This window comes from Danio rerio, chromosome 13 (assembly GCF_049306965.1).
Source record: "Danio rerio strain Tuebingen ecotype United States chromosome 13, GRCz12tu, whole genome shotgun sequence".
NCBI classification, from domain to species: Eukaryota; Metazoa; Chordata; class Actinopteri; order Cypriniformes; family Danionidae; genus Danio; species Danio rerio.
In genome coordinates this window covers 13,661,153-13,685,494 of record NC_133188.1, presented here as the reverse complement: position 1 = coordinate 13,685,494, position 24,342 = coordinate 13,661,153, and the positions used below count along the sequence as shown (strand labels likewise).

The window sequence follows — 24,342 nt, the reverse complement described above, 5'->3', positions numbered from 1 at the left end:
AGATACTCATTTTAACATTTTAAATTTTGTGCAACCTTGTGATTGAACCATTTATTATTTATTTTGCAAACTGTAATAATATTCTTTCTATATATGGTCCCTCATCATAACGTAGTTCACCTTTCACAGTCTTGCAGTTTTGCAGATTTTTTTTGGTGTAATTTGACATGCTTTTTTTTACAGTACATTGTGTTCTGCGTCCTGATTAGCGCATTGTGTTCTGTTTCCTGATTGGCTGTAGATCATTGTCGATCAATCTCCTCCATGTCGTGTCTCATTTACAGTAGAGCTGTGAACCAACACTGGTCTCACTGTTCAATTCGGTTACGATTATCATGCCATCGATTGGGTTCAATTCAATATCTCGATGCATCGCAGTGCATTGACAATGCTTTCCATACACAGTTTTATATTTTCTTCACAGTACCAATTCTTGTATTTAAATGTATAAATATATTTATATTTATATACTATTTGTAATACAATACAAACAGTCAGATATATAAATGTAAAGATGTACCTTTAAACAAAACGAGCATTACATAGCAAATAAACAAATATCAATATCCCACTCGCTTTCTGAGCCTTGTCTACATCCCTTTATTTGGTCACACGCTCGACAGAAAGGGTTGCGATTGGCTCTTACCAATGACTATAAAATAGCTCTTACGCAACGGCGCTCTTTAAACAGATGAGTGACACTGATAAACGGCAGCGGAGATCACAACTGATCTATGAGAGACACGGTGGAGAAAACTCTGCAGACACACGCTCATGTCTGTATCCAGAAGTATCGCTGTAACAGTCGAGAGGAGAGGAAAAGTTACGCCAGCAGGTCAAATAGGCCACAGTGAGAGAGAGAGAGGAATGGAGTTTACTCACACGCAGTGAAAAGTACACAGCTTCTGCGTTTTAAGTAGTTGGAGCATTGTAAATACCCGCGCTCGCCTCCCTCGCCATAGTAAGCTACAACGATAAATGTAAGATAAGAAAGATAAATGCCGTCATTATATAATAACCGGTTATGATTATTACCGATTATTACTGATTGTCCTCGTCTGCATCGCGGTGCTACAAATAGAAACAATTAATTCATAATAACCCCTACTGTACATTACAGAATGCTTTCAGCTTGTCAATTTAACATAAATCTTTGATCACTAGCAGTGTGACTCTGAAGTGCTGTATTGTATGTTTATACTGCAAGTTTTCTCCCTAACAAACCCCAAAATGTCGACAAAACATTCTGCACTGTCAAAGGCACGGTAGCACCCAAAAGGCAGAGGAAGATGCTAACCATCGCACAAAAAGTTGGGCTTCTGGACTAGGTAAAGGAAGGTAGAAGTTACACAAGTGTTTAAGCATGAGAGAAAATAGTGTAGTAAGGGCTTTTACAGTCTTAAAACATTCATAATAATTGTAAAAAATAAAGCAAACTACTTTGCAATTTTCACCTATTGTGGGCTATTTTAGGAACAAAACTCCCGTGATTAACGATTGACCACAGAACGGTGCAGTGCATCTTAATCACAGTAGGGAAACGATTAGTAAATGTTGTAAAAATTACCTATACAGTTAGGTTGCCACATAAATATTACTATTAACAACACAACAACTTTGGTTGGTGCCAATAGCCTAGTGGTTAGTGTGTTGACACATAGCAAAAGGTGCTTGTGGTGACCCAAGTTCAATTCCCGGCTTGAGATCCTTTGCCCCCACACTTTCCTGCGTGCTAGAGAAATTATGTGCTTCGCCAGCACATTAATAAATGACTTTTTTAAACCTATTAAAATCTCAAACATTATTTATTATCTATTAAATCTTATTGGTAACACTTAAGTTTAGGTCACAATTCACGGTCTTATTAAACCATTAACTAACACTACTAGCTTAATAAACTACTAATTAGCTGTTTATTAATAGTAAGGTAGAATTTGGGTTTAGGTTTTGGGTAGGATTAGGGATGCAAAATAAGATCTTAATTTAAACCTACTTATAAACAGTTAATAACTTAATAATAAACAGGTAATAAGCCAGCAGTTAATAGTGTGAATTGGGACCTAAACTAAAGTGTTACTACCTTATTTTTTAAAAATTATGTTAATACAACTGCGGGCGGCACGGTCGTCTCACAGCAAGAAGGTCGCTGTTTCGAGTCTCGGCTGGGCCAGTTGGCATTTATATGTGGAGTTTGCAAGTTCTCCGCATGTTCTTGTGGGTTTCCTCTGGGTGCTCTGGTTTTCTCCACAGTCAGTACACTATTGGTGAATTGAATAAACTAAATTGGCCATAGTGTATGAGTTTGTTTGTGAATGAGTGTGTATAGGTGTTTCCCAGTACTGGATTGTGGCTGGAAGGGCATCCGCAGTGTAAAACACATGCTGAAACTGTTGGAGGTTCATTCCGCTTTCGCTATTCCTGATTAATCAGGGCCGAAGGAAAATTAATAAATAAATATAATACAATTTGAATGTTTTTTCCTCACAATCTTACATTTTTTCTCTACTTTTGATCAAGCCTGAGCAAGACTTATTTTGTATAAAAATCTGAAACTATTCTGACCCCAAACATTTCAATATGTTATTCTTAAGAGTTCGAGTCAACTTTAGGTAATTCTAAATATCATTATATACAGTAAAAACAGTAGAGGTCTATGGTATGCCATCACTTTGCCAAGTCATGTGCCAAGTGTGTGTGTGTGTGTGTGTGTGTGTGTGTGTGTGTGTGTGTGTTGCTGATTTCCCTCCCAGCTCCTCTATACCACTTCTGGCAGTCATGAACAGATGGCAGAACTTATGTGCTGTAAGAAGTCCAACAAACACACACAGAGAGACATGTACACTTCTCCTTTACCACCCATGGCATGAACCTCTGCCTTGGCAAAATTCCTGGTCCAACATGTATATCCCACACACACATTCACAACAAACCAACCCTTAATTTGTCACAACACCCTTCTATCTATTCGGTGACTGTGGTTCATTTTTAGCTTTTGGTTTAGTAGCTCCTATATTTGAGTATTCAGAGTCCCATGTGGCTGCGTTCCCTCCTGGGATGCTTATGAATAGTTTATAAAGCATTAATAATGCATTTATGACAGTGTAACAAAGCTTATACCGCACACAGATCAGTTTGTACCTGAAAGTGATCAAGTACTGGCTTTGTTTAGCAGTTTGAGAGCATAATAAACTGTTAGAATGTTGCACTGGGAATAATGACGTTTTTGCTTGCAGTTATTAGCCGTTTGTACTGCGCAATAGACTAAATAGAGTGTCAGGTGTTTAGGGGAATCTTATTTTGTTAATAATTTTGTATAACAAATGGTATTGCATATTCATGTTAATACAGTCTGATCCTCTTAGACTGCATGTGTGTGTGTGTGTGTGTGTGTGTGTGTGTGTGTGTGTGTGTGTGTGTGTGTGTGTGTGTGTGTGTGTGTGTGTGATTTTGGGATATTTCTAAGCAGCTGTTGCCAGTTGCTTCTGGGTATCATTGGCTGGAAGGAAGCAAGGCGGAGGATTAGTACTTTTCCTGCGCAGTAATACCCCATCTCTCGAACTCAGTTCTCTCTACTAAATGCCATGTTTCTATTCATCGTAAAAGACAGAGGGGGTAAAGGGGGCAGGGCAGAGGCCATGGAGAGGTGACATGTTTGTGTGTGTGTGTTTGCTTGAACGCTTGTGTTTTCCTTGAGGGCAATTTGAGGTCACAGAGATGAAAGAGTAATGTCTCACTCTGCTCATTTCTTACTCTGTCATCATCACAATAGCATGCTTTGACTTTGTTCTCACAGTTAGAACAAATGTATTTAGCTTTATTGTGCTCATTTGACATGTGAAACTATTTAGCAGCTATAGACTAGGGCTGCGCAATATATTGCAAAAATATCGTTATCGCAATAATAGTATATGCAATATCATTCATTCATTCATTTTCTTGTCGGCTTAGTCCCTTTATTAATCCGAGGTTTGCCACAGCGGAATGAACCGCCAATTTATCCAGCACGTTTTTACGCAGCGGATGCCCTTCCAGCTGCAACCCATCTCTGGGAAACATCCACACACACACACACACACACACACACACACACACACACACACACACACACACACACACCACACACACACACACTCATACACACACTCATACACACTCATACACTACGGACAATTAGCCTATCCAATTCACCTGTAACGCATGCCTTTGAACTGTAGGGCAAACGAAGCACCGGGAGGAATCTTTAATTAGGATCTTTAATCTACACCAGCACATGTAACCTCTTGTTAGAAAATAATTTTGTCATTCCGAGTTCATAATACTCCAAAAGGTGATGATAATAGTTACTGTAAATGGGGCAGTTTGTTCATATTTTAGGTTGCTAAAAGAATCATTGCTCGTTAATTTTTTTTTCGGCTTCCCCTTTGTTTTTCGCATTTTACTTTTGCGTTTGTCCGTTTTTGAAAGGATTGAATGTCAGAAGTGCTTAAATAATCAAGAAATTTGTTATTTCAAATATAGACGCACACGCAAGCTCTCTTGAGAAAGTGAAACTGCTTGCGCTTTAGATGGCTCTTCTTCTTGGAAGAGATGTCATCAAGACCATGACATGGTTTGTTTAAACTCGGGTTTACCATGGCTTGTTATCATATGTATATTTTATTACGGTGTAATGTCTCGGCTGTGTATTTGAAAAAAAGGCACTTCCTTTGTCATTCGCCTGGCTTGTGCATGACCAAGTGACGCATCTCTGTAAACCATACCGTTCAGCTGCACATCTGGCTCTGCCTTTTGGTACCCTTTTATCGTGCTAGGTATCCTTTCGAAAGGGTAACCAAAAAGTGGAATCGAACCGTACTATACTGTACCACTCAGTGAAAAGGAGCCATTAGATGATTTAGGTACTATATACCAACTCTATTATAAAATGATTCTGTGATGTTGTACTACTAAAAACAGTAAAATATAATAAAGCCTACTAATACTTTTTACACTAGTAGCTTTTTTATGTCATGTGGGGTTCATTTTTTGCTTAAAATTTACACTCCAAAAAATATTGACTGTTACCTTTATTATGCTTATGTGTATTTGAGCTCCCTGTGTTTAGTTAAGGACCTCGTTAAATCCGCTGTACAGATATGCCATATAAATTAAAACAAGAAATCTACTGTTTTGGTCACTTGAATTTTTAAGTAAAGAATTAGATTATAAAAATGTGTCTTAAATCAGTGCTACACTGTATTAAATTTGCAAACAATAATAGAGTAAAATATAATTAAAACAGATTATTGCAATATTAACCATAAATAACAAAAAAATCTTTAACAAATAATTCTAAAACTTAACTAAGCAAACTAAAAACTTATTTGAGGAGTTTTTTTTTTTTGGATGGAATAAAATGTGAATATTGTTGACATGCTGAATATTTAATCAAGAACAAGCCTTAATTTCCACTTCTAATTGAACACTCTGCCGTGTTTAAAAGATCATGCAAGCTTTGTTAACCCCACTTCTGGGAAAATGATTGAAGTCGAGAAAGTATTTAGACGTTTGTGAAATATCCAACATTTTGCTGATCTTGCTTTAGATTAGGAGCATGTGTTCATTTACTTTACAAGCTGCTGCAATGTGTTTGGAGTGTGTGTTCTGTACAGTGTGTAGGGTTTGAAACTAGGCCAGTTCGTCTATGGAATGACAATTAAGAAGGTCCAGTCTTTGATTACAACCTGTGTGTTTGTTTCGGTGCTTGTGTGTGTGGCTCTTTCAGCATGGGTGTATGCGAATGTATTTAAAAAAAAAAAGTACTAAAGTAGGTTTCTGCAGAGATAAATCAGTATAGGTGTACATTTATTAATGAAAATGTGCTTAAAAAGAAAAAAAAAAAAATGCTTGGCTCAGACTCTGGATGGGGTCTAAATGCTCAGAACATCCAGCTTCCGTTACTAATTAGACCACTGATGCGGTAGAGTTTGTGTGTGTGTGTGTGTGTGTGTGTGTGTGTGTGTGTGTGTGTGTGTGTGTGTGTGTATGTGTGGACAATGCTTTTTGGACGCAGCAGCTTTCTTTAAATTTCCTCAGGGCATGCCGTCTCACACACACACACACACAAACACACACATACACACACACGCCTCAACAGGGCAGAATAAAAGAGGTAACAAGCTGCAAACTTTCCTCCGCCCACCTCTCTTTATGTTGTAATCCTAATCGCCAATTGCTTCTTTCTCTATTTGGTGCATGCCAGTCTCCTTCAGAGGAGGATCCAGCTCAGAAACGTGAGCTATTTACATCCGGCATGTGTGTTTTTTTGTTGTTGTTGTTGTTGTTTTAAAGCATAGTTGACGCAGACTTCAGTTGCTTCTTGAAATGAGACATGTTATGCCTAATTTCATACATTGTCAAATAAATCTGTCCCCAGAATGTGTTGAATTGTCAGCTCATAGATCATTAATTATAGCTTGTCGAAATGGCCCTATGTTCGTGTCTCTTACTTTAAATGCAAACGAGCTGCTTCTTTCCAAAAAGGGGCGGAGCCTTTACACGCTATTCTGATACTCCAGAAACAACAAAAGAGGGTAATCTCATGCAGCCAAAATTCCAGACACAACTAGTAGTGAATTAAAGCCTTTCATGTTCAAACCAGAGTCTGACAGTGATGGAGAGGAAGAGGTTACAACTTCTATACTGAACCAGGATGTTTCTGAACAGTTAGAGGATCAGTTTATGAAGATATATAAATTTGATTCAACTTATCAATTAGCTTATTACAGCCTTATACAAACATGCTGGTTTTTATAAATAAACATTACACTATTAGTACAATTCTCTCACTTTACAGAAAGGTAGTTCAAAATAAATGTGCGTTTGTGAATTATGCTGACAGTGAGCATTTTATTTTTTGATATATCAGCTCTGTGAACACAGTCATGTTAACCGCACAGCATGTTAACAAGCACATTCAGAAAGGTAATTTAGAAACATTCTCAAAAGTTTGAAGTGGCACACTTGATCAGAAAATGAAGCATGAAGCTTTTTTGCTTATTTCCTTTGAAATTAAAAATAAACCATGATGTCCTCAATGGCTTTGATGTTGGTAGTCTATGGATCAGACATTTAGTTTGATATTTTTATGGTAGGAAATTTATAAAACATATTTATGGAACTTGATCTTTATGTAGGATTCTAGTGATTTTTGCAATGAAAGAAAAATTAAATTGGGTTCGAACCACTAAGGAGTCTAATATAAATATAATATAAAGCAAATATAAATATGCATATAATAAATAAAACTTAATAATAATGATAATAATAATAATAATAATAATAATAATAATAATAATAAACATTATACAAATGCAAATTGTCATGTATAAACTGAAAAAAAGCCCCTTGAGGTAAAGAAGGCATAGCGGTAGTGGTTTTAATATCTATGTTAAAAATAAGAACTTTTGTAACCTTTTAATCCTTTCATTTTTTTATATGTAAAAATATTTGTGTATTGCTGTAAATCCTGTGTGTATTAAGCAATGTGTAAGTGTTTGGACCTGCACATGTGCATAACTAAGAGACCTGCTTTTAGTTGGTCAATGGCACGGTCTATTTCAGTTCTTCAAAACAGCAATGCGCCAGCAATGCACCTTGACACACCTCCTTTCTAGACCGACACACCCATGAGCCCACAAAGCGGCGCAAATGGATTTGCTATTTAAACAACATGTTGCAAAATGTAAAAATTAGGGACGCGCTGGTCTATAAATAGCAATAAATCGCAACTAACACGTCTTGCGCCTTATTGTGCTGGTTGTATGATAGGGCCCAATGTATTTTTGAATATTGTCAAAAATATACACCTGCAACTTATGATCCAGGGGTTTCTTTCTGTCTTGCACAAACATTAAAATGTGATTTTGTGTAACTTACAAATTGCTTTAGCATGTGAAGAGAAATGGCGAACTGCTGCATCAGCAATGTGGGTGGAAACAAGCAGATTAATGTTTATAATATATTATATAATCTCTTTCCTAGTAAAGTGAAATGGCAAGTTTTTCCACATTTGTTGAGAAAAGATTAGCCGAAATATAGTTACTTTTCATGTCTGATTTGTTTGATACACAGGGGATGGGATATAGCACTTAAATACTGATAAAGGCAAATTTTCATGTCACCTTAACACAGCCAGATTGTAGAATGTTGATACTGAGAGAGCGGAGAGGAAGATGGCATGAGAAAAGAGTATGTGTGTGTGTGTGTGTGTGTGTGTGTGTGTGTGTGTGTGTGTGTGTGTGTGTGTGTGTGTGTGTGTGTGTGTATGTGTGTGAATGTGTGTTCAATCTGAAGGTCAGATGACAGTAGGGGTTGTTGACTGAGAGCGTATCTTGCCAATCGTCTGAAAGCAGCAGGAAACAGCAAAAAAGCAGACTGGCCCAGCTCAAATTGGTGCGTGTGTGTGTGTGTGAGAGAGTAGATAAAGGTGCAGACTAATTACCTGCTATAAATCAGCTGTGTGTATTGATTACAGTGTGTCACAATGGATCACAAATCCATGCATGATGAGAGAGAGTGTGTGGGTGTGTGTCTGTGTGTGCACATTCTCTATCCTCCTCCCATTCTCTTGTTTTAACCTGTCGCTTTATTGCAACACTCAAAACAAGTGGAACCAGAGACTGTTATTCGTACTCACATTCATCACCTGCTGTCAGCTCTGTTTGTGTGTTTGTGCATGTGTGTGAATGTTAACAGTATATAGCAACTTCACTTCACATCCATAAAAACAGAGTAAATCAAGAAGCTTTATTAACCACCACACAATGCACACTTGTGTGTTGTATTTAAAATGTGCTTTAATTATAGAAGATGAAAACACTTTCTTGTAGAGTGAGTGTGTACTGTTCCAAAACTGGAGCTAATTAAAGCTTTATTTTAAGTTCTTATTTTTGTTACACTGTATTTAAAAAATTTCAGAGCGTTTTATTTCAAATAAATGCTGTTCTTTTGAAAATAATGAATTGATTAAAGAATGCTAGAAAGGCCCGTACATGGGTTTAATCCAGCCCGCGAGGTGATTCTGTCAAGTTTTAAAATATTTACATTTTCAAATTTTCATACCGTCAAACCTCCTCCCTGTTTTCCTACGGTTTTACCGTGAATAATTAAAAAAATGACATAAAAATGTGCACACAAATTAAATAAATTAGATAGTTTTTCTACTGAGTGGAAAGAGATCATTTTCTTTGTAATATGTCACTGCATCAGTACAGGTTTTTTAACAAACACTGTCCCTTTTAAACCTTTTTGTTGCAAAATTTGCAAGTTGTTTTATCCATATTTACTGCCTCTCTCTTCTCGTTTGGTTGAAACTTGAAATACTGTCAAACTGCAGAAGTTGTATGCTTTTTTTGAGACCAGGTAACTTGGTGCGCGACTCGCCATCTTTCTCTACCTCTCTCTTTCTCCTCCACACTGTCCCATTATGCCAACCATGCATTTTTAGGCAAATTCTATTTAATATTCAATCCTTGTCTTATATATAAGTGCATTGTTTTTTTATGATGTATAAAGGTATTGAAACTGATACTGTTGCTATTTTTAGATAACGCGGTATACCATATTATCGTATTACCGGCCAAGCCTAGTGGCTAATTCGCATAAGTTCAGTCATATGAAAATTTATGATTTAAAAAAAAAGGAGACGTGGCACTCAACTACACCCCTAAACCCAACCCTCATTGGTGGATAAGCAAATAGTACGAATAAGATTGTACAAATCTATATGAATTAGCCACTAAATCAAAAAGTTATGAATTGTCGTGAGATCGTGTTTTCCTCGGGCTCCAGCTTTATGTTTTATGTTGATCATAATAAAACAAAGAAAACATATCTGAAGTTGTTGTTTTTAAGTTATATATACCATGATTTTACCGATCCGGCTCACCCCTGAAGTAAAATAATGAAACTTAAAACCCATAAAATGAATTCAGAAATGTATAAAAAATTTTAAATGTAAAAATTAAAGGGCACCTATTATGCAAAAATCACTTTCATAAAGGCTTTAAGCACAGTTTGGGGCAACAGTCTGTGAACATAACTAGCTTCTAATGGTAAAAAAGTATTTTCTAATGGGTAATGGTAAAAAAGTATGCTTCAGCGTCAACGTTTAAAGGAGGGCATGTCTAAAGTTGGGACTGACGCAATCGTCATAGCACCATCCACCAAAGAAATTAGCCGGCAATCGACTACTGTCTGAGCTGGGGGAATAGCATATAGTGATCTGATCAGCCGATGCTTCCATTGGCGCTTGAAAGGTTGAGAAATTCCCAACTTCAGATCCACAATTCAGTTCGGCAACACTTGACATCACCCATTCAAAGTGAACGGAAGCATTGACGCTGACGCCTGTGTGAATCAGGTGTTATTGGACATTAGTCTTGTTTTAAAATCTGCCACTATGCTGGCACACAGACATTTGTACCTCCGCCTTCATTTTAAGATGAAAAAATAAGCTAATTTGCATTGAAAGCATCAGTCACTAAAATGGCAAAATTCGGTTTAAAGCTTTTAAGGGGCAGTTTCAAAGAGTTATAAAACATTATTTCTGGGGTATTTTGAGGTGATATTCACATGCACGCTTTAGGGACATATTGGCATAATAGGTCCCCTTTAAAATTTAGTAGTAAATATATTTCATATATTTGTGTGACATTTAGAATTTTATTCTACAATGAGCATTTTTCTCTGCCTCTTTTGTTTATGTTTAGTTATTTCATGTTAATTTGCTGAAAATAACCTATTCTTTGCCGTAAAAGTAAACTTACTGAATCAAGACATAGGAGTCTGAGAAAAATGCTAATTTTTAGAAGGAAATTTTAAATGATTATTTTCATATATCATCATATTTATTACATCTTCAAAACATAAATATAGCTTAAATGAGCATGAAAACATTGTACAAATCCTAAAGGTTTGAATGGAAGCTTGTATATAATGTAGTTTTCTTTATATAGTAAAAGTATTACATTGAAAGCTGATAGACATGTATTGCATTCTTATTTTGTCAACTAAAAAAAAAAAAACACTTATTATTAAAAGCATGCATTTATATTTGGTGCAAAAAGTAAATAAAATGGCCGCTGTGTTCTGACTTATGCTAAAAACACCTTTCTAACCCAAACACACACAGAGTGTTGACCTGTACACACTGTATGTTTCATAACAGCAGTCAAATATATTCCAGCAACTGCTGTGTTGCCCATGGCAGCCAGTTTTAAATCACATCTCACATTTTACCCTGCGCAACTCTGGCAAAACACAAAAAAAACCTTTCATCTTTTCCGCATGATCAAAGGAAAACTGTCCTCAATGCATGCAAGTGTGTGTGTGTGTGTGAGTGTGTATGTGCTGCATATAAAACAGTGCTTGAATCTGCAGTGATTATGAAAATACATGAAGCTGATTAGAGTAAAAGGAAGGTAACACTGTAGTCAAAAAGGGCAAGACATTTGTGTCACACTAATACTGAAACACAGAGATCACTCATATCAGACTCTTGTAGATTTGTAATAAAGTTCAGTCTTTTAGTCAGTGTTAATATGATGTCATTACTGTATATGTGCAGTGTATGCATACTGTAAAGTGTTTGAGAGCTTCACTGAAATGTTGTGAAGGTGAGCCCAATGATATAAGTTCTCTAAATAATTATTGGTATCAATGTGGTCTGAACGCTGTTATTGTTTTATTAATCAGAACAGGTTTTAGAAATATAGGCATATTGTTATTATTGTAATGAATGTTAATTGGCATTAAAGCACAGCTCATGGGAATTCTTTCCAATCAAGCTGCTTTCTAGATTGGTGGTGAATTTATTTAACTGACCAACCAAAGTTAGCTAAATCGGACAAATCTGAAAATATATATTTTCAAATACTTTTTCAATCCAAGATATTGTAGATTTTCTCATAAAACTGCTCAATTTCACTCAAGAAAATGCCAGTGGTTTTCTACATTGCAAAAGATTTGAGAAATTTCTTCTTTTTTTTAATATTATTAATTTCTCTCTTTTTTTTTTTTTTTTTTGTTAAACAGCTACAATATTACAATAAAAATACTTTGCTGCTTGTTCATACTAGTTATTTAAAAAATTTGCTGAAACTATGCAGTTTTTAAGTATGCTAGATCATGGTTTCAAAGAATGCCAAGGAACATAAACTGGAAAGTCATTCTATTTATTATCTAAATTAGTGGTCCCCAACCATTTATCACTGCAGACCGGTCAATGCTTGAAATTTTTTCTATGGCCCGGAGTGGAGAGGGTTGGTGGTTGTACGTGGATTGCCGGGCAACAATTAACTGTTTTCTCAAAGGATGACAAGCTGACAAAACGTTGCTGCTACTATGATACAAGTTTTGCTTATGGAGAAAATTAAAAAGCACTGCAATGTTTGTCTAGTTTACCGATATGTGTATTCCATACAAAATATGAAGCTGATCAGTTGGTTCATGTCACTTGACAAGAATGACGTGCAGGCACATTATTCTTAAGATGCTTTCAACTGGATGTGCCTCGCAAGTCGCTCCCAATATGAGCACAATTGATTGGAAATAACGAACTTTTGAATGGAAAAGACGTGATATGTGAACAGCCGCTGTCATTTGTGACCTCCAGCCGTTGATCTTTTTCTTGAAAAGACATACTGAATTCACCTGATTTGTTGACAAATAGGTTGCGGATCCATTCCTTGCCAGTTCGAGGGTCCTTCACTAGGCCCTTTTCCCTTCGCAAAGAAACTTTCCAAAGACGTCTGTTTGTTATGCCACGGTCACACTAGAGTTTGAGCATGCAAAAATCTGTCGTATAAAGCTTCGAAAAAGGGTGGGATAAAATAGGATGATTAGACATTGCAAAAAGTTAGTGATTTGTCCTTATTTTAAATTTCTGTACAGAGAGATCATGTTTTGAACTTCGATAGGTCTCATGCAGTAAAGTGATGCGATTGCACAGATCAGAGCTCACCAATCTTGAACTTTGCAATGCAGCAAACTGCGAAACTTGTCACACAAGCTTTCTGTCACATTCGCCTGCATATGAATGGAAGTCTGTGGGGCGAAAATTCAATGTGACTGTGACTTTACTCAATTTGATAGTTTGTGGGTTAAATTATGGCACTCAAGTGACAGATGTAACCGAGAGAATACAATCATTTTTCAAAATAAAAGTTAGTTTATTTAGTAAGACTTAATGATTTTTTCTGTGGCCCGGTACCAATTGATCTGTGGACCGGCAATGGTCCACAGCCTGGGGGTTGGCAACCACTGATCTAAATGTATATAAATAAAACTTTCATTTTTATCACCACGATCTATTGCTGAAATGACAGACAGGGATTGGCTGAGAGAAATATCGTACAATAGTCACATTAATGATATTGGGAAACAACCCAATTCTTAAGTATTTTTGGAAAAAACTTATTTGTTTTATGTTTAATCCACCTAAATTTATAAAATCAATTAAATTATTGTGTTTGGACAGCATGAATAAATTGTGTGGAACCCAGCATTTTTTACAGTGTACATAAGTACATAAAGCAGCTGATTTTGTTTTGTGTGGTGCTAATAAGACACAGAAAATCGCATTCTTTATGATCTTGGTTTTAAAAAAGAAAACTAAAAAAATATAAAGAGATTTCTTTATTTTACTGTATCGAAAATGTACCAAATTATAACAACTACTGTGTAATATTGAACCAAACCAACTTAAGTGAACCGCTACACCCCTAATAAAAGCCTAAATCTGTAGACCTCACAAGGTTTCCATATCAGCCCTGTAAATCCTCAGCGCTCACACTGCCTCTATTCTCCACACACCTCCTGGGAAATATGGAAACACTAGTAGCCATTTACGATATTTATTTATAAACCCTTCCCCCACGCACATTAGTGTCCTTCACTGGGCCCAGCATACGTTACACAAACACTCATACACATCTCACACACTCCCTCTCTTTCGCAGGATATACTGTTGAATAAACTCAGACACACACAGAGCAGCATTTATTCACTGAAGGAGTCTCCGTCTGATGTCAGCACTATGGATTTGAGTGGTGGAGTTGAGGGGGGGGGGGGGGGGGGGGGTAAAGTTGAGTGAAAGACAAGATGAAAGGTAGAAAAAGGGGGGACGGTGACGGCGTCAAGAGTGAAACACATGAGAAGCGATATGAGAAGTGATCAAAGAGATATTAACTCTTCACGTGGCCTTCAGACTCCCTCAGAAACAGTGGTGTTTTTTGGACTTTGCTCTTACCAGCGCGTGTATGCCTTCACATGTAGCGGGCGATCTATAATTCATACACCACCATTCTGTATTCCGCTCGAGCTTAGTCTTGTCTGCCAGTCGTCTGCCAACACACTCCTGACCTCATACACACACATCAGCGCAACATCTATCAAATATATCAATCCTTTGTAAGTCTGTCACCGCTGTTCGCAGAGATGAATGTCACTTTGAAAAGAGAGAATGAAAGAGTGATAGAGATGCTACAGAAAGAAAGCCGGGTCTTACGGAGGTGAAGGGGAAAATAACGTCAGGTGGAATATTTATTTGAGCATGTTGTGTTTCTGTTTCTCAGCGGGGTCTCCATGGCGTTCGCCGGGGTGGGTAATAAACATATTTGTTTGTTTTTCCTTGTGTGCGTTCGTGTGATGTTAGAATGATCCCAGAGAGAGAGAATGGTGTTACAGTATTATATATTATTCATTTTAGATCTTTCAATATAATCCAGTTGAAATTTGGATCCATGTATCTTAATTAATGGTGCTGTTTTGCTAGATCAAGGTGTTAGCGAATGCCAAGGATATGATTTGATCCTTTTATTTTTTACAGAAACATATAGAGCACTTATCCAAACTAATAAGCATGATTGATTTTCTAGAATTTTCCAAGTGAACATACTGTTTTGTAATTAGAAAGTGATTCTATTAGTTATCTAAATGTATATAAATACTTGTTTAAGTTTTTTTTTTTTTTTTACCTTCATCTTCTGCTAAAGAGACAGACACTGATTGGCTAAGAGAAATGTTGTCCCACGAACAATATTCAAAATATTGATATTTGGAAACAACACAATTTTTAAGTATTTTGGGACAACATATTTGTTTTACAGTATGTTCAATCCACCTACATTTAAAACATTTTCTCTATTATGTTTCTTTTTTACCTCAATCTTCTGGTTAAATGACAGATCGTGATTGTTTGAGCAGCTGCTTCGAATGTTATCACTCGATTAAATGGGCGTTATCAGTGGTTATCAGCTGATATGGTTACCCATGGTTAATCAGCAATACTAACAGAGAAGACCCAGATCCAGATCTATTTTTACATTACTGTAACAATGGGTTTAGGGTTGGAATAGGGGTAGACATTAATAAAATAGATTTAATGGGAAATTTAACAAATAATATAAATATTTATCATGGTTAATCAGTTATACTAATAAAGAACACGCCAGATCAAGATCTATTTTAAATTACTGTGAAAGTTGGGTTTAGGGTTAGGGTAGGGGTAGACGTCAATAAAATACATTAAATCATTCATTTTCACTTTGGTTTAGTCCCTTATCAATCTAGGGTCGCCACAGTGTAATGAACTGCCAACCAAATTCCATCTATTATGTTAATATTATTACATATTATGCAATATTATTACATTTGACATTTTTTGCAGCTGGAAGGGCATCTGCTGCACTGTAAAACCAAAAATGTTAAGGTAACTCAAAACATTTGAGGAAACCGATTGTAACAAACCATTTAAGTTTAAAAACTAATCCTAATCCTAATCCTAATGAGTACTGTGCCCTCAGCACACATTTAAAGGGTTTTGGTTAGCCAAAAAGGGACATTCTGTTATTAATTGCTTACCCTCATGTCTTTCCAATCCCCTGGGACCTTGGTTTGTTTTCTATACACAAATTAAGATATTTTATATGAAACATAAGAGCTCTCTTATCCTCCATTGACAGCAATACGTTTAAAATGTTCAAAACACTGTCAAAACCGTCCATGTGACTTCAGTAGTTCAACTGTAATCATTTGAAGTTCCAAGAACACTTTTGTGCAACAAAAAACCTGTAAACAAAAAGACTTTGTTTACATATACTGGATCTTTCATGGAAAGTCAGGGTGCACGTTTAATATATACAATGTTTGCAGGTTGCAAAGTTAATTTTGACCATTTTTTGTTGCACAAAAGTGTTAATGAAGCTACATATGAATGCAGTTGAACACCTGAAGCCACATAAAAATGTTTTGACAAAAGTTTCTAGTTCCTTTTCTGGACGTCTTAGGACCATTTCTGTATATGGAGGAAGAGGGAGCTCTCAGATTTCATTTAAAACATGTTAAATTGTGCTTTGAAGATGAACACAGGTCTTAGGGAATTAACAGTAATTAATAACAGCATTTAAATGTTTGGGTGAAGTAACACTTTAAATCAGTTAATAAAATCAGAACAGCATGATGCAAATATACATGTTATTATAAAACTTCGATTGACTGCAGGTTGAAGATCCTCCATTAACTCATCTCTGTCTGTCTTGTCTCTGTTAGACTGGGTATCGAGTGAGGTGGAGGTGTTTCTGGAGGACTATGTGGCGGGAGTCGGGGATACAGTAGTTCTGTCCTGCACGCCGCAAGACTTCCTCCTTCCCATTGTATGGCAAAAAGACGGAGACGCCGTTTCTTCAAGCAACCGTACACGAGTGGGCCAGAAAGCCCTCCGCATCATCAATGTCTCCTATGAAGACTCGGGTGTTTACTCCTGCAGACATGCCCACAAGAGCATGCTTCTGAGCAACTACACCGTCAAAGTCATCGGTCAGTGCTTCTTAATGTCATTTAAGTGCTGTTCTTCCTTTTCTACTGTAGACTTCAGTGCACAAGCTCAGGCATGCAAAGCATTAATTGGAAACTCGCCAGTCAGACTCGTTCCCAACAGGCAAACAGATCTTGAGACACACACCTCCTGGCTGACTTGACGTTTATCGTACAAGCAGAGCAAGGTGGAATGTTAACAGTCTAGGTGATTTTTAATATTCTAGTACAAAATACACAAAATAGCGCCTCCTTGGGGAAATAGAGGGAGAAATGGTAGATTCTGGTTATTAGAGATTCAACATAGGCTCATTCTGAAAACGTTGCTCTATATACATTTCTGGAGATCGCAAATTTTGTAGCCAGAGGAATGTATGGCTGCATTTCATCTTTAAAATGGACGCCACAGGGCGGTATAACTCCCTTTTGAGCTTACCAGCTGACTTCTTATCTTCGTTTGGACGGCTTTTCTGCTGTTACCACTTTGTCCAGCGGCTCACCACTTATGTCGGAGGATTTAAGTCACAGAGAGGAGTTAACTGTTACAACAGGGTTCAAGTCCGGTAAAGAAAGGTTACAGAATGGCAAAAAAAAAATAAATAAATAAACAAGTAAATTACAAGTGTGGTATGTGGTAAAATCTGAAAACGTGGTGAAAATCTGGCTGCCGCAAGGGTTTTTCCTTTTTCTGGATTGCTTTTGAAAACACTGCGGTTGGGTTTAGGGAAGTGAGTGGGCGCTAATCAATCAGTGCTTTTTAAAACACTGTCGGTTGGGTTTAGGGAAGAAGGACATTGGGCTAGTTGGTCTGTCAGTCAGTCAATCGACAACCTCTGGCAGATTCGCGAAAAAAAAAAATGCAAAAACGTACCTCCTGGGACATTTGTGGCTCTCTTCAGAAATGTATATACCAGTACGTTTTCAGAATTAGCCAGTAGTCGGAATTTAAATTAGTGTGAAAGATTCTGGAATAGACAGAGTTGTTGTTCGTCTGTGTGTCAGATTTTCATTAGTTGTGATTGAAACATCAGTTTGTTGATCTGTCAAATCACTCGTATTGTGTTAATAAATAATTAATAGTACTCTTGACATGTAATCTTTATATGTCATCTGTTGTATTCAGAGCAATACTACTCCTACAGTAAAGTATTATAATTTAAATATATTAATTGTAAAATGGTGACGCGGTAACACAGTAGGTAGTGCTGTTGCCTCACAGCAAGAAGGTCGCTGGTTCGAGCCTCGGCTGGGTCAGTTGGCGTTTCTGTGTGGAGTTTGCATGTTTGCAAGAAAAAAATAAACAAAGGGGCTAATAGATCTGGGTTAGGTTGTATATATATATATATATATATATATATATATATATATATATATATATATATAGGTTTATATTCTATATTTTTTCACATATCTTACACTAAAAATACAGCAGATGTAGCAGTAGTGGTATAATGATATGCTGTTCTGAACATGTTTATACTGTAACAAAAAACATCATTAACTACATAATTGCATAGCAGAATGTACATCGTTATTTTAAAGATTTATTTTTGTGGACTGTACAGGTATGGTGTGTGTATCTAGTATTCCTTACATTATGACCTTTTTTTCCCTTGAGGAAAATAGCTTATAAATCATTCCGGATTAAGTATATTAAAATGTAAATATGCAGGATGTTTTCTCTAAAGGTTGTGTTTAGGAGATGCAATTTACCGTGTGTAGAGTATTAAAACTATTAGACCTATGGAAAGTTAGTGTGTGTGTGTGCGTGTGTGTGTGTGTCTGTGTGTGTGTGTGTGTGTGTGTGTGTGTGTGTGTGTGTGTGTGTGTGTGTGTGTGTGTGTGTGTGTGTGTGTGTGTGAGTGTTTTGAAACGGTACGGGTGCAGAGTGATCTTTGGTTGTGTAAACTCAAGGACACAAGCTGAGCTGCTCATTGACAAATAATTAGAATGTAATTATGTGGAATCGCCTCATCATTTAAAGCAGATGGAAAAAGCAGGAGAGAGTTTTACTTTACCGACATGTGTTTGGCGTTAGGCCAATCGGTTCTCCTTCTCGCCAGCGTCTGGAGAAAGACCGGAAAAAAAACTTAGCGAAACGGGCACAACCTGTATCAATTATCACAAGCCGATAAAACGTCCACAAGACAGCAATATCCTGTTCTGCACACTTTAACACAACACACAGCTACCAGACACATTGACAGACAGAAACATGCAACACAGATTTACAGGCAAAGTGTGTGCAGAGGAATAGCATTAATGAGTTTTACTTTTTTCCACTGTGGAACATAAAAGAAGAAATTTCAAAGAATGTTGAAGCTGCTCTTTTTTAACTTAATAAAAGTGAATAGGATTTAAGCTTAATAAATAAAGTGAAAAAATACATGTAACATGTCACGTGTGTATACATAAATATATTTTTTTATTTATATATTTACTTAACATAGATATAATAATTACACTGGACAATCAAATGCATTTGTTTAAGTGTTTTAGCAGACTTATGAAATATAATAGATACATACACACGACATTATAATTCTTTACATAAAATTGCTGTAAGGCAAAAGCAAAAGTGACGTGATCAAACAAACTAATACTTAACTATTTGTGCAAACACTGCTGTTTTTGGGTTTTTTTTTTACCACTTTTTAAGTACACTACTAAAACAGTTATATTACTTTCTAATTTTAGGCTAACAGGTAAATCATTCCACAATTAGGTTCCCTTAACAGAGAAAACAGATTAACCAAAAGAGGTTTTACACTTTGGAATAAGACACCATTAGCAGTTGCTTGTGTGACTCTGTGTGAGGTTTAATGCCTACTAATTAGATTAGATTAGATTAGATTAGATTAGATTAGATTAGATTAGAAAACAGCATTATAATTATTTAAACAATTAAAAATTTTAGATAATTAAATTTAGGATAATTAAATTTAATAAAACTATAGAAACTCAAAAGGTTATGTTTACATAAAACATCACAATGATGCCATCACATAGCCGTTAAGTCCATATTTTTAATTGCTTGTTTATACATTGAATCAATAGACTTCAGTGTGGTTCAAGAGGCTAGTGACCATGATATAATGCAATATGACAGGTGAGAGAATATCACTGAGTGCATGTTTAATTCTGCAGTTTGATATGCAAAAAAAAATTAATAAAAAAAAACTGTTTAGACTTGGCTTCACCTTCTTACACATATTTTTAACATGACTATCAAATTTTAAATTCATGTCTAGAGTTATGCCAAGATATTTGAATTTTTTCACTTCTTCAATAACTTTATTTTTTATCAGCACCTCAAATTGATCCCTTGCAGGCCTATTTCTTATGGATAAACCGTTAAATTTGCCGTTTACACCAATAAACTTGGTTACAAAATTATATAAAATGTATTGCTAATGTATAGTAGAATTTATTTTTCAATGTAATGATTATAAAAGTGTTGTTTATTTGTGATAACAATAATAAAATACTGAAAAATAGTAATAATTTCTAATGCATAATAGTGCTTCTCAATCATTTGAATGAGATTTTTATATTTTTGGTTTATTTATTTTTGTTTGCTTAGTCATTTGAAGCGCTTTTGTGGGTTGTATTAGTTCATTTCTGTTTCTAATTAACTTTTTTTTTTTTTTTTACAGTTTTGTTCTGGTTCATGAGCTGACTTTTCAAATTTTTGTTTCACATTTTTTAAATAATACTTTTTAGCTATAATGGTATTAAAAGTCTGTGATCAATAGCCAGATATTTTATTCTCATTAAACTCAAACATATATTAGTAATAGTAGTAGTAGTAGTTTTATTTTTTATTTTTAGTGGTATCATTAATATTGCCAGCATATTTATTACTCCAAACTTATCACACAAAAAAAATCATTGTATCATTAATATTGCCAGCTTTTATTTTACTCCAAACTTATTACACAATATTTTCCTCATAGTATCATTATATTGCCAGCATATGTATTACTCTAAGTGTATTACACATAAAAAATCCTCATAGTATCATTTATTAATATTGCCGGCATATTTATTACTCCAAACTGATTACACAAAAAAATTATTCATAGTATCATTAATAATACCAGCTTAAACTTTACTCCAATACTCAATACTTATTGATTTTCCATGTTTTGATTTGAACATTGTCAAAATTGTCACGGTCAACAACAATCTAATCCTTGCAGATTGCTGGAGAGCCACACATCTGTCACTGAATTGGACTACACATACCATCATGCACTTCACAGACACCGGTTCCTGATTCTCCCTGATTACACACACACAGCTGGACTTTTTTTATTCACCTCCCACACACTCACATTGCTGAGTTTTGTTAAACTGTAGCAATACGAATCGTTTTCCTGGTCTTGTTAACGTTAATGTTTTGCTGTCTGTACTGACCATTCGCCTTTTTCTGACTATGCTTTTAGATTACCCTCATGATTTTGTTTGCACCTGTTTAACTGTTGCCTGCCTCACCATTCTGTCCTCAATAAACCGCTTGTGGATTCTCATTTTCATTGTCCAGCGATCCCATGTTGCAAAAGTAACATTTGGGGGAAAATTAAAAGTTTTTTTCTTTCAATGAAAGTAAAATCCAGGGCTAAAATTTTGTCTTGTTTTATCATTGCCATCAAAAATTCAGGTTCATTCATTTATTACAAAAATAACAATGCCACAGAACAACACCACACACCTTCATAACTCAACAATAAAGAAAGAAAGAAAATAAGATAGACCTCCAGTGTAACCGATGAAGACAAATTAACCCACAACACGTGAAAATGTAGCATAAATCTAATGGTTGTAGTACAACCAACACCATAAAAGCCAGAACACACACACACACAAACTCACACAGAAAGCTTCAGTGTTCCAGTAACTGCATATCTTTAGCACTAAATAGGCCTAGTGTTGGCTTTCACGCTCCGCTGGTATTTTAGGAGTGTGTGCGGTACACTTTTACCTGTGTAAATGTTCACAGAGGAGGAGCCGAAGACAGAATAATCTTCTTTTCAGGGTCACAGAGCCTTTTTTTTCTCCCTCTGAATGAGTTCATTTAGAAGCAGGATACGGGAGTGTGTGTTTATATGTGTGTATTTCAAGACATGTGTGTAAAAATACAGCTGTTGTCAGAAATCTCACTGAATCTCTGTTAACATCTGCCATCCATTAAGTGCTGTGTCTGTATGTGTGTGTGTGTGTGTGTGTGTGTGTGTGTGTGTGTGTGTGTGTGTGTGTGTGCGCATGTGTGTGCGCATGTGTGTGCGCATGTGTGTGCGTGTGTGTAGTAATTGGTTTTGATTTGTTATCAGTTTATTTTCCTCATTCTGCAGTTCATATGAATGGTTTCATTGTTCATACAGAAAGGCCACTGTGCTGCAGACTAAAAGCATCTCTCTCTTTCTTCATTTCTCAGATTCGCTGTCCTCTGGTGATGATGAGGACTATGATGAAGATGAGGACGAGGCAGGTAATGGAAATGGTGTGTTTCGCTCTCTTATTTCTCATTTCATTACTGAGTTTTTGATCGAGTTTTGGTGAACTCTCTGTTGTATAATAAATGCATGAGATTGCTGTCTTTCATGGCTGGGGATCGGTTGCATCTCATTTCATCAGCTGCTTTTCCCCCCACTTGATGCTAAAACGCAAATTCTCTTGTGAGAGATGAAGGGGGAAGAAGAGAAATGATTTAAAATCTAACAGTGTTAAGTGGAATGTGACGAAAAAACACAGAATATGTTCAATTATGCGTGTAACAAGAGGAAGATTTTATTTCACAGTGTCTTAGAGTTGGTAAGTCCTCGATTCGGTGAGCCGAATTATGTTTTATGTTTTGTTTAAAGAGATTTTGAATCACTAGAATCACTGGTTGTGTCTATAAATCAGAACAGTTGTGACAAGAGCAGCAAATCATAACTTAACTTTTAATTGATCATTTGGAAAAGGGGCAGAAGGTAAATTTTTCAGATGAATCACTAATGCTGCAGAAATCAAAGAAATCAGTCAAGCTTGGTGAAGGAAAATCATGGTTTGGGGTTACATTCAGTATTGGTGCATGCAAAATATCTGCAGAGTGGATGGCAATATCAACAGCCTGAGGAGTCAAGACATTTGTGCTGCCCATTACATTACAAACCACAGGAAAGGGCAAATTTATTAGCACGATAGCACTCCTTCTCATACTCCAGCCTCCACATCAAAGTTCCTGAAAGCAAAGAAGGTCAAGGTGCTCAAGGATTGGCCAGCCCAGTCACCAGACAGGCATTGAAGATGAATCCAAAGAATCTTGATGAACTCTGGGAGTCCTGCAAGATCACTTTCTTTGGCATTCCAGATGACATTATTAATAGGTTATTTGAGGCATTGCAGAGATGTATGGATGCAGTCGTCCAAGCTCATGAGAATTATGGTGTTAGTTGTGCTACAACCATTAGATTTATGCAAGATTTTCATGTTTTGTGCATTATTTTGTATTCATCGTAGGTCTATCTTATTTTCTTTCTATATTTATAAGAATTAATGTATACACCAGGTTTTTTTTTTTATTAATGATGGCAATGATTAAACAAGACAAAGTTTTTGCCCTGGATTTTACTTTCATAGAAAAAAAACTTTTTTCCCCATATGGTATTTTATTTTGGTAAAATAAGTTTAATCTGGAGGCTTTTGCCTTTCATATACGCCACTTCTGATACCAAATGATCAACTAGAAGTCAAGTTATTATTTGTTGTTCCTAAATCTTGGATTGGCACAAGACTTTTGTCAGTTACTGTAGCACTTGGGTGTGAATTATAGGGGGTTTGAAGGAGGGTTCAATGCCCTAAATTTAAGCTTGATCCCCCTTGAAGGATGTCAAGACAAGATGTGTGAGGGCTTCTGAAACGTTGTATTTGAAAAGTTTAAATAATACTAAACTAATAAAAGTTAATAAATAAGTATAACTTTAGCCCATAAGAGACTGCTGTAAGTAAGAATTCAAATGATAATTCATAAAAACAAAATAAAAACAAAGTTTGGGGTCAGTAGGATTTTAAAATGTTTTAAAATAAACTTCTCCTGCTCACCAAGGCTGCATTTATTCAATTAAAAATACAGTACAAATTGTAAAATTGTGAAACGTTATTGCAGTATTATTATTATTATTATTATTATTATTATTATTATTATTTATATTTTATTGTTATTGTTGTTGTAATAATAATAATAATAATAATAATAATAATAATAATAATAATAATAATAATAATAATAATAATAATAAGTATTATTATTATTATTATTATTATTATTATTATTATTACTATTATTATTATTTTTATTTTTATTATTTCCCAGAGATGGGTTGCAGCTAGAAGGGTATCCGCTGCGTAAAACATGGGCTGGATAAGTTGTGGCGCTGTGGCTGTGGTGACCCCGGATAATAAAATGACTAAGCCGAAAGAAAATGAATGAATGAATTATTATTA

At 35.8% G+C, this 24,342-nt stretch overlaps 1 protein-coding gene across 21 annotated transcripts in view; it reads left to right on the top strand.

Annotated features, from left to right (window-relative positions):
- The window catches only part of fgfr3 (fibroblast growth factor receptor 3), an 81,351-nt gene that overhangs the window by 14,011 nt on the left and 42,998 nt on the right, over positions 1-24,342 (top strand). For 9 of the 21 annotated variants that reach the window (XM_073919918.1, XM_068212925.1, XM_073919919.1 and 6 more), the window contains exons 3-4: positions 16,591-16,857; positions 22,292-22,357. In XM_073919918.1, coding sequence (XP_073776019.1) covers positions 16,591-16,857; positions 22,292-22,357 — 333 coding nt within the window. The remainder of the gene's footprint in view (positions 1-16,590; positions 16,858-22,291; positions 22,358-24,342) is intronic. The other 12 variants (XM_073919924.1, XM_021480659.2, XM_073919925.1 and 9 more) reach the window with 2 other exon arrangements.